Genomic DNA, 12,025 nt, shown 5'->3' with positions numbered 1-12,025 from the left:
AGATAGTTCAAGTTTAGCAAACAACCTTCTTGCCTTCTTGAAGGGGCATAGAGAGTCATTTACTTTAGACAGACAGGCTCTCGTTGTTCTCGACGGATTCCAACTCTAACTGTGAGGAACACAGCCCAACTCCTAAAGAGGAATATAACCCAAACTTCTGACCAAGGAGTGACCATGTTAACATTTTTCACAATTCACCAGTTATACAGTGTATTTGGGACTAGAGCCATCAGTGGGCACAGATGCACATAAGAGGCCCCAACAGAAAGAAAGAGACTGAGCAACTCAGAATAAAAACATGAAAGTACTGAAACTTTATAGAGGTGGAATTCTTAACATCCGATTTTCATGGTGTACACCTTAGGGGAAGTCAATTTTCAGGCATACAATTCAAACAAAAAGCAATCACAAAAAATTCAGAATAGACTCATCCGCTATACCAAAAAAACTAATAACCAGGGCTCCATGAGTACTTAACATACTGTTATAATGCCCAGATATTTACTGTTGTTAAACAGGACAAACTACTTCTACTAAGAATGTCAGTCATTTTTTGCATCTATCAGCAACACAGTTTAAAGCCAGGATATAAGAATGTGAGTGACCCAACTATTACATTTAAGTTTTTATTTTTAAAAAAGCCAAAGTGAAGTTACATTTACATTACAGAATATTTTTAAACAAGGCCTTCCTGTTAAAGCTTTAAATATATTATGAAAAAAACATTTTGTGATTTTTTTTACACCTGCACAAAGCTTTGAGATCACACAGTAGTCACCAATGGTTTTAAAACAACTATATTGCACAGATCCACTCAACCACCACAAATTCTTAGCTTAGTTTATGTTGTAAAGTGCTATTTTGTAGGAAGAAACAAGTTTTGAAAAACAAACAAACACTTAGAGGCAGGCAAGTATCACTGAACTGTTTTCTTCCCTTTGTAGTTAAAAAGAAATAATTTGCTTCCATATACTTGATGATAGTATATTTGCATTTATTAAACTGGAGTAAGCACCATGTATTATCATACTGAATGTGTCTGAAATATTCAAGTAATGCCCAGTGCCAAATCAATCAATGTTCAACTCAAATAAGGAAATGCATACACCAGAAGTTCCCTGGCTGGATCATACTTTAATTGACAAACATACTGGGATTTTAAAGTACTATCAATCCCCTGTCTAATAAAGTTATTGCATAGGTGGTACATATTAAATTAATGCAAAATAAAGTTAATATGTTTTATGCTTATGATCCAGAATGACCCCAATATCCTCAATCAAAAATGCTGTAGTATTTAAATTCCAATTCATATACTTGTACTTAGCACAGCTTGTAAACTTACTCCATATACAGCCAGCAAAATTACTATCACAATCAAAACAGAACACTAGACATTTGTTTCAGAATTATTTTCCACAGAGGTTCATCTTTCACAAACTAGACTAAAACCAACAATGCAGGTACTTCAGTCATTTTTGCACAGATTCCTTTCAATCATTACCACACAGATAATCATCAGAGTTTAATGGAACAGGAATAGACACTTAAACTAAAGACACTTTAAGGCAAAAAAAAAAAAATCTCAAACTTAATCAGTGCATTTTCTTAACTTATTCTTATTAAAAACATTCCTTTATTGGATCCAAAGTTAACTTATAAAATATTTATTAACAGAAATACCTGAATTAATTTAAATTTAAAAGTCGCTTATGTTTTATCACTTATGACAATTATTCAATTATTTTTTGCGCAGAAAAAGACCAAGTACCATTATTATACATGCCCATAGTTACACAGACAATGAAATCAAATATTTCAAGACAAACTGCACTTCTCAATATATTTTATCCAGTCTATACTAAAACCCTGGAATAGTAAGAGCTCTTAATAGAAGAGCTATACACCAGTTTTACAGGTCATCATTTTATACACTTAGTGTGATTATAGGCTATGTGATACCATTCTTTTAATATTATTTTCCCCTTTCAAATACAAGCCAGGTTCAACTGTAGTTTTGATATCCTAGTGCTTTGTACTTTCAACTGGTGCAAACCTCAGTGTTGCTTAGGATTTAGTTACAAGAACTCCTCAAACTCATTCAGACAGGCTTCTTTTAAAATGAAGAGCATATACAGAAAATAACAGCAATAAAATAGACTATGTGGGTCTTACTCCATTAAAAAATGGAATGTGATGTCAACAGTACCAACTAGATAGATGATTTAACTTGCATAAAAGGCAGGTTCCTAGGTCAAGTAAAGCAACCAGGTTGCTAATAAAACTTTTTTTTCATACATTTGTGGAATGTGGGTTACCACACAACAAAAAGGCAGCACAGTGAATAGAAGGATGTCCCCTCTAGAGAGTTGGTAGAGAGATTAGATCATGTTCAGTTTTGTGCATAAAAAAATAAGACCAAAAAGCCTGAGTGCGACAAGAACACTTAAACAGGATGTAATTATTCAAGAATTTATGCTAAGGCAGATCCTTCTGCTTTCATTTCTGATCTCAAAACAGCAATTTGTAGAGATATGCACTACACATCATCTGGATATTCCAAATACTTTGCTGTGATGGCCTCCTCAAGATGAATCCCTGCACTGCCCATTAATGCAAATGCCGGATACATTGTACCCGAACAATCTACCTGGCGCTCATAAAGGCATTTCATGTGGTCAGCATCATAGAATCCAACTTTGCCTTTGTCATAGTCCAGGCAGATTCCTATACAAGACGGCATGGGAAGAATCCTGTTGGCAGAATCTTTGGGAGCAGTAGGTGCCTTGGGAATAAAGAATTTCTTCATGCCTAAAGTAACCAATGTAAAAGGCTGAGATGATTCAAAGCAGGTATCTTCACTCCCGCTGTCATGACCGCTGTCTTGCTCATACCTAGAACAGAAGAGCAGCATTGTCTGAAATCTGAAAGGCTGAGAGAGTTCTTAATATGATCTACTAAAACTAGGGATCTACTGAAATTGGGACAGCTGCCCACCACTTTCACAAGCAGAACATGGTGGTGCCCCCACTCCTCTGATTAGCTGAGGGTCCCTGATGGCCCTGCCCCTTGCCTCTTGGCTGTGAGGACTGCCCATCTTGCAGCCCTGCCCCCTCACTGCTAATTGGTGGAAAGGGAGAGGGCCACATGATGGGTAGCCCTTCCAGCCAATCAGCAGTGAGGGGCAGGGGCAGCACTCATCTTGCCAGCAGCCCTTCGAGTGGGCAGAACCTCCTCCCCCTCTTTCCCCGCAGCACCCTAAGGACTGCCGGCTCCCTCTGGGGAGCCAATATTTTATTTTCAGTAAGTTGGGGTTTTTTCCTCCCTACAGATTTCGCGGATTTCACAAAATCCGCAAACCGTGATTTTGGTAGGACCCTAATTATAACAAGTATTTTATAGCACGAATCATCATAAGATGATAGAGCACCACAACACATTTCTAATACAAGTGAGGGTGTGACACTACCTCAGCTAGCATATCCCTGGTATCAGTGAAGGTCAGGTTACAGCTGAGGGCGACAAAGACCATCCACCAGAATAGGATCCACCATGAGTCATGCCACAAATCCCAATTGCTGGCTTGTGCTGAAACCCACACTTTTGGCTTATCTTTGAAATCCTTATCTATGCTAGATAAAATAGATCCTAACTGACATGCTGTGTAGGTGTTCCCTGAATTAAGGTGTTACTAGCGCTGGTGGGAATATCCTTGTTAGCTTTAATCTACCTGTAAGGAGTTCCAGGTGTTGCTGTGTCTAGGACACAGGACATCTGCATTCAGTCTCCTGCTCTAAAAGAGACCATGGACAAATCACAATATTGATGTTTGTTTCTTTATCTGTAACATCGGTCAAGTCGTTCTATCCCCAACAGAGTTCTTACAAAGCCAGAGTCACTAATGATTAAAAGATGCTAGATGTTGTGCTAATCAGCACTATGCCTTTAAAACAACAACAAAATCAGTCTAGATAGATGTAGCAGTACTGAGTAACAAGTCCTGGCAGAACCTCCTCAGCCTAATGAGATCAACTGCATCAATGCTAGAAGCAGATCAGTAAAGGGCCTGCAGGATTATGCCTGCAGCTCAACATTTAACCACTGTGCTCAAGTCTATATTTTAAACAACCCCTTCCTTTCAGCATACATAAAATGGATATAAAAATAAGTGGAATAATTCCTATTTTAATTGTCCTCCTCTTTTTTCAGCCTCATGTCTAAGATAACATGAAGAACAGTTTGTCAGCTTGACCCAAGGGTAATTAATACTAACCAGATCAAGACTTTCTGTTAAACTACAGAGAGGAAGCCTGGCAAAGGGAGGGAAATACCTACTCATTTATCAACTGCTTGATTACTATAAGTAGACAGAATACCATTAACTCAACAGCACATAGCAAGGCAACAGGAATGACTAAAAATACACATGTGCACATACAATAACTGTTTTTTCCTAACCATTATCTGATACCTTGGTATTAGTTTGGGTTTTCCCTTTGATAGCAAGGGATCAGAGTATTGACAAGAGGAGGGAAGTTTACAATATGGCTCTACAGGAAATTAAGTTTCTTTTACTGCCACGGTGCTTCCTTGTGCAGAAAATCCAGAATGTATATCAAGAGGTGATGAAAAGAGTAGGGGTGAACCGATAAAGATTTTTTGGGTTGATACCAACAGCCAACCAGCCATATCAGCCAATACCGATCCAATTGCTGATATGCAGCCTGGAGAACAGCATCCGGCTGGTAAATCTGTGGAGGGAAAGGGCATAGGGGTGTAGATCAAGGCACCCACAGTGAGGGAGGGAGTGGGGCTGGGGCAGGGGCAGGCACTGCCTAGCCAGAGCAGGGTGGGGCACAGGATGGAGCCACAGGCGGCTCGTCCAGGGATACCAGGGGGTGGAGAGCAGCTCCCACCGCTGCACACACCCCCGGGTGAGGTATCAGGGGCACGTGACACCTGGATTTGTGCATGGGGTGAGGGCAGGCTGCCTGCTGGGGGCTGGGGCCAGGAGCTGCCCCAGCCTCTTCCTGGAAGTGGGGCTGGGCCAGGGCTGCACTCAGGGCAGGTGGTGGCAATGACACTGGGAAGGGGGGCTATGGGGTGGGCTACAGCCATCCCAAAATCTGTGGTAGCTATCCCATAGTCCCCTCCCAGTGCTGCTGCTGCCCTCCCTGCCCTGAGTGCAGCCCCAGCCCAGCCACTCTGCCGGGAAGAAACTGGTGCAGCCCCAAGCCGATAGCACACAGCCCACCCTCGTCTCGAGCACAAATCCAGAGGGCACATGCTTGCCATGACTCCACTGGGGGTGTGCGCAGCAGCAAGAGCTGCCCCTCCTCCCTGCCCCCCTACACTCCCAGACAAGCTGCCCACAGCTCCATCCTGCATCCTGCCACGGCTGGGCAGCACCTGCCCCTGCCCCTACCCCAGCCCCCTCCCTCCCTCACCATGGGGGCCTCAATCTGCCCCCCCTCATGCCCCCACAGACTTTACCAGCTGGACACTGGTCTCCAAACTACTGGGCTGCATTCCTGGCCACATGCATGCTGCAGCTGCGCACACGCAAGTGGCATTTATTGGTGACATTATCAGCCACACCAGCCAAAAAAAGCTGACTGCTGATAAAGGTAAATTTTCCTTTTTATCATTGCCAGTACTACATGGACCAATATATCTGTGCACCTCTAGAAAAGACCACACCATTCTTTTCACAAACACACCTGCACCCACACTGACATCCCTTCCCAAGTGATCTCTGAATTATCTTCTAAACAATAAACCCAACAGGCATATATATAAGCAAGTATCACAACTCCACTTACAGCCATTTATCAGTTCAAGTTTTGAACATCTACAATGATTTAAGAATGGTGAACTTTCACTAGAGGATGGATTATTGGAGCTTACACTTAAATAAAATGGTATCTGTCACTTGCTTCACTTACAGGCCCACTATACCAGTTCTGACTCAGCTTCCCAGGAAATGCATTAATGGCTTAACATTAAAATTTAGGAGAACCCAAACAAAAGAGTGAGGACAGAAAGTGTAAGTTATGGCAACTGAATTACTTTCCAGACTTCCCTATGCATTTGACCTTTGGTATTCTTCCCCAGAGCAATACATACCCAACAAGAATGGCACGTGAGCTCTACTCTGCAAATATTCCTAATATTGATGAGGGACCAAACTGTGTCACCAACTGGTAATTTAGCCTCTATCATTTGGTTATAAAACACAGGCTGACTGAAAACACAGAGGTACGTAGCTCGTGGAAAGATGAGGGAAGAGAAAGGAAACATTAGAAGCACTGTGACATAGGGTCACATTTTAGTTCTACTAATTAAAAATTTACCAGGGAAAAAAATTACTTTAATTTACTGGCTGAAAAAAAGACAACAAAAAGCCGCACCTAGTTTTCCTATCTCATCTTAGACAACAGCCTACCATTTACCTTGGGCTGGTTACATCACGGGGATTATGGAACCACTCTTGTATTTTAGCACTAGATGCAACTCCCACTTTCACCAGGTATGAATAGGATTCCACACGAAAAGCCCAGAAGTGCTTCCCTTTTGTGATTCCTGTGTCTCCGATGATGTAGTCAAGAGTCACGTAACACCCCACTTGGATACGTTCGGCTCCTAGCAGCAGAGGAAATCCAGCCCGACTTTCCACAGAGTTTCTCCTTGCATTCAGCACAAGACGTTCTTGGTTGTAGCCACACTTGTCATCAAAGAGAAAACTATAGACTAAAAAAACCACCCAAAAACCAAACATTTATATTAGCACAATAGTTGACCATATTTCTGATACTTAACCTATTCCTTGTGCCAGCACATCTTGGATTTTTTTTTTTTTTTTTTTTTTTTTTTTTTTAACGCAAACTACTGGATTACAATTCAAGAAACAGTAGATTGCTTACTATCGGACGTTTACAATTATTTGCAACTTTAATCATTTCATTAACATAATACTTTCAACAAACGTACACACATAGGATGATAACAAAATTAAGTACGGATTGAAAATGGCTGCATTAGAAAGAAATTGTAGGTGCTGTGTATTGATACAATTGTTTATGGACAAGGCAAAAAGCATACTATACCTGGAGCTGGAGGTGTGTGCAAGATAACTTCCCTGCTCCATGGGCTACAGATAGACCCTTTATAGCCTCGGACTCTAAAAGCATAGCTGCTGTTGTTATCAAGGTCAGAGATTACTTTACTTCTGTTGCAGACTTCAGTCTCCTGCCACATTGCATTCTCCTCTTCTCTATTAAGCTTACGATATTCAAGGATATAGGTATCAGCTAACTCTGCCTTCCCTGGCTGCTCCCAACTGATCAAAGCTTTATTATACATTCTGCTCTGCTCCTCATTGATCTCTGGTACATCTAGACCTGGAATAGAAGTTTTATATATTGGTCAAAGGCTACATGACATATGATTTACAATGAATGCAATGAAGAGTTTTCTGGGGTGGGCATTGCAAATCCACGTTTTACTAATGTTCCTCCTGTTTTCTGTACTTATTGTTTAAGTTCAGTACTTCTTATATAAACATTTGAAAAGTCAAGTATCTACAGTACATTTTAAAAACCACAATATGCCCCTTACCTGTCACTTGAGGGATCAAAACCTTCTAGTTGGACCAAATATGACCAAAATCCTATCAAACACTTCCAAACAATAAAAAACAGTCCTAATATTAACTTATTAGCAAACAGCTATTTAAGCAAGCTTTTATGGTGTTTTACTTCTAAAAGCAAATGTCTGTTGTGGTTATTCAAAATAATTTTCAGTGCCAGTTTACCTTAGGTTTCTACTGCATATTTACCAAAACTTAAGCCTGCAATATTAACATGTATACTATATTTAGTGGTCTTCCCCCTCCACTCCCTTATTGGACAGTATCATATTATGATCACAACTCTCTTCCATCACAGTATTTTTTCAGAAGCAGTACTAAATGTTCTTGCTCTCATTATAAACTGCAAAAGTAAGACTGAAATTTTAGAGTGCTTTGTTAGAGAGAACAGCAGAGCTGTCTCTCACCACAAAGAGCTTTTCTATCACTTCTTGCAGGGAAATAGCTTTGCGAGGGTCAGAGAGAAGCAAAGGAGAGACAATGAATTCTCCAAGGCTATGGACTGTGAACCTTTCCTAATACATAGGCTCCTTCCAGTGTTAGCATTAATCACTGATCCCCAGATCAAGAAAGAGTAAGCGAGACTGCCATTACTTCTGCAACTTACCACTGGAATAAAAAGACAAGTCTCCAAGAGTCTCCTCTTGCTTGGCTGTATCAAGCACAAAGTCTTCAAAAGAAGCTTGAGCTGCTGGTCTGAAACTCTTCAGAGATTCAGTAGCTTTCTGTATTCTAAAAAATGACAGAGATAAATAAATACTAATGTTTATTTAATACCACAGTATAGTAACAAAAGCCAGATGAAAATTCTGGCCCAAAATGTCATCCATCTTGCAACATGATAAATCCAAAATATCCCAATAAATCTGACAAGTGGAGGTGTCTGTAGATAAGCATCCATAAAAACAGTTTAGGAAACAAAACATATGTGAATAATTAGTAATAGCATAATCTAATCTAGCCCCAACAACTTTGCAATAGTCCCTTACTATGGCACAATACCTTTTGACTTAACCATTTTCTGATGGATGAATTTCCCATCATTTATATCAAGAGAAAGGTTCACCTCTGTGTGTTTTCTACATTACAATTCAACGTAAAAGTTATCCGCACCATAAATCTGGGTTCATTAACCTCTGCAAAATAAGCATCAGTTACATCCAGTATTTTGTCAAACAACAACATCCTAGCAATATTTAAAAACACTTGCCATGACAACTATTTTAAAGTGCATCTAAAATTTAAGTGCATTTTAAAATGTAAATACCTGACATGAAGCTGTTTTGCTGTTTGAACAAAGCAAGATTGGTCTGTTTCTTTAAGCACTTCTTGGGCATATCCTACAAGGCCATTGTTTTCCAGAAGTCCCTGATATTCCTCTATTTGAGTCTGCAGTTTCTCCAGTCTTAAATTCTTAGAAGCATCAATTGCCCTGAGAGCAGATGATCTCCTCTCTTGCAAAACATCAAACAACTTGTCAAAATTATGAGATGCTTCTTCTTTAGCTCTCTCCCCATTGCACTATTATAAGAAATAAAGTACATTAAAAATCCCCAAGATTTACTCATTCTACAGCACCGTGGAATCTTATGGGAAGTAGTTTCAAAACAGCAGTTAAAAATTCTAACAATGCAGTTATTTTTGATGGGCAACTAGACCATTTTTTAATCACTTAATTAAAAGAGTAAGGAGTTTTGTGCACAAGTTCATAAATAGTCATTAGCCTTTCAAAATAGTAATGTAGTCAAAAAATAAAACAAGAAAATACTTCTCTAATCATCCCAGAAATATACAGAGCATAACTCTCCCTATATCATTCCCACTAGGCATTTTAATTTGTGTGATAAAAGCTCAACAGCTCAGCTTGGTAGTCTTTTCCAGCACTCAGATGTTTCAAGTAAGAAGTTTCCTACTGTGGTAATTAACATTTGTGTCAGGCTCATTATTCAAAAGAAGAATTATTTCCACTATGGGGCAGAAAAATATGGATTTAAGAATTTCCACATGTCCTCTGTTCTTTAAGTTTATACCGTTTCCCCAACAAAGATACTAGCTTTAATTTCGCAAGTAGGAAATTCCTTTATTTCCTTAGATTTATGGCTTTCATTCTTGCCATACTATCACTGTATAATCAAATGGAGACTAGAGACTACATAATCAAAGAGCAACTGACATTCCTACAACCTGAGGCAGCCTTCCTTTCTCATTCATTCTGTTTTGCTTCTGGTCTTATATGTGAATTTTTCTTCTTAGCACTACTGTACATGTTTTTCCTATTTAATCTTAAATATGTCCTTTTTCAAATCAGGTTCCCGATATGCAGGGGACAATCACTAGAGGCGCATGTAGATGTGACAATTTTCACCTGACCTAGCCCCTGAAAGTGCTCTGTTTGGTTATGGCTGTAGAAGTGAATGGTGCAGAGTGCTTTAAAAGGGTCCAATCCCATGAAAATCTGAACCATCATTGCACAAGGGTTCAGATGAAGACACTCCAAAATGAAGCGCCCTCAGTAATTTTCGTCTGGGCTGCTTCCCACCCGGGGACTGTTTTCAAAATGAGAGGAGGGAGTTCAGTCTCGGGTTTTTTCAGCCAACTCAGGAGGGAGTACTGAAGCCATCTGAGGTGGAGAAGCTCCAATCCACCTGCCCCATCCTCCAGCACCACCTGGGGAACCTCTAGGACAGGGCTGGCAGGGAAGAGGGGCATGGCTCTGGGGAGAGCAGCTGCAGGCTCACAACAGCTCTAAACAACAGCTGGATTCCCTAACACCCAGCACTCAATAGCACATTTCTGTTGGGTCCAGAGGATCATTGAAACTCAGAGCATTTCCTGCAAAGTGCCATGAGTTATAACAGGGAGCTGCACTTCTGTCTGTCTTAGATTTTTTCCACTTTAAATACGTTATAGTAGCATTTAAAGCTTCTGATCTGGACTGGGTGCTTATTGTACACTGAAGACATCCCCTGCCCTGAAGAAGTCCAAGAGGACATTATCAGACACCTGACTGGTACCAGAGCTGACCTTAGGGGAAATGGTGTCCTAGGCAAACTTGTATTTTGGCGCCATCCTCCACCCTAACCCAGTGCCCCCCCCGCCCCTTTCCCCAAGCCACCAGCACTGATACCCTGCCACACAGTGGCTCCATCCAACGGGCCAAGGAGCTGGGCAGCATGTGTGTATGACACCTCCCTGATCACAGCACCCTGGGCTGTCTCCCATGTTGCCCACCACTAAAGTCAGCTCTGACAGGTACCTGTGTCAAAGGAGGTTTAACTCAAATCATTCTCAAATACAATGCACAAAATAAAAAGTTCTGATAGATCTCCTCCTCCCAAAAAGTCACAGAACTCAGTTTCAGCACATTTCCATAAAGTAAACAAGAGAAAATCATGACTGTACTCCAATATTAACAGCCCCCATTACGATACCTAGCAAAAAACCCACTTATCAAGTTATCCTTACCTGTGTTTCTTTCATCAAGAGACTCAGTTCAGAAATCTGACCTTTTACCTGGCTCTCCTTACTAATGAGGTAATCAATATCCTTTGAAAGCTTCTCCTATTGAAATATAATAAAAAATTATCAGAAACAGAATTCTATCTTCATTGTCTTATATGGTTTACATGCAGCCACTGTCAGACATCTAGAGTTCACTTTACATATCTGCAGGCACTAAATAGCTCTAGATTACAAAAAGCAGCAGGTTACAGGAATATGCACAGTAGGCCTGTGCAAAGTGGAAAGTATTTGCTTCGGATTTGGCTGATTCAGAGGGACAGTGATTCAATTCAGTGATTCATAGATTTCATAGACATTAGGGCTGGAAGGGACCTCGGAAAATCATTGAGTCCAGCCCCCTGCCCAAAGGGCAGGAAGTCAGCTGGGGTCATAGGATCCCAGCAAGATAAGCATCCAGTTTGCTCTTGAAGGTGTTCAATGTAGGCGCTTGAACCACCTCCGGTGGCAGGCTGTTCCAGACCTTGGGGGCTCGGACAGTAAAGAAATTCTTCCTTATGTCCAGCCTGAAACAGTCTTGTAGTAGTTTATGACCATTCGACCTAGTCGTCATCCCTTGGGGCACTCTGGTGAACAAACGTTCCCCCAGATACTGGTGGTCACCCCGATAAACTTATCAGTGGCCATCAGATCACCCCTGAGCCTGCGCTTTTCCAGGCTAAAGAGCCCCATGGCTCTCAGCCTGTCATCGTAGGGTCTGCTTCCCTGACCTCTGATCATGCACGTGGCTCTTCTCTGGACTCTCTCAAGCTCCTCCACATCCTTTTTGAATTGTGGAGCCCAAAACTGGACACAGTACTCCAGCTGCGGCCTCACCAAGGCCGAGTACAAGGGGAGAATGACGTCCTGGGATTTGCT

The 12,025-nt window shown here is 41.1% G+C and overlaps 1 protein-coding gene across 2 annotated transcripts in view; it reads right to left on the bottom strand.

The window, feature by feature from the left end:
* Window positions 1–329: 329 nt before the first annotated feature.
* TRIM36 (tripartite motif containing 36) overlaps window positions 330–12,025 on the bottom strand; it is a 52,311-nt gene continuing 40,615 nt past the window's right edge. Inside the window, exons 5-11 of one of the 2 annotated variants that reach the window (XR_003094180.1) lie at window positions 11,114–11,209; window positions 8,916–9,169; window positions 8,256–8,380; window positions 7,107–7,400; window positions 6,453–6,750; window positions 3,731–3,793; window positions 2,762–2,894 (exon numbers count right to left, since the gene is read on the bottom strand). Coding sequence is in view for 1 of the 2 variants with exons in the window: in XM_006023994.2 (XP_006024056.1) it covers window positions 2,540–2,894; window positions 6,453–6,750; window positions 7,107–7,400; window positions 8,256–8,380; window positions 8,916–9,169; window positions 11,114–11,209 (1,422 nt within the window). In the remaining variant the exon portion in view is untranslated. Of the gene's footprint in view, window positions 2,895–3,730; window positions 3,794–6,452; window positions 6,751–7,106; window positions 7,401–8,255; window positions 8,381–8,915; window positions 9,170–11,113; window positions 11,210–12,025 lie in introns of both variants that reach the window. The other variant, XM_006023994.2, reaches the window with a different exon arrangement.

The sequence above is a fragment of the Alligator sinensis genome, unplaced genomic scaffold (assembly GCF_000455745.1).
Source record: "Alligator sinensis unplaced genomic scaffold, ASM45574v1 scaffold609_2, whole genome shotgun sequence".
Lineage (NCBI taxonomy): Eukaryota > Metazoa > Chordata > Crocodylia > Alligatoridae > Alligator > Alligator sinensis.
Note: the sequence above shows the minus strand (reverse complement) of the source record. Positions and strands in the feature narration are given on the sequence as shown.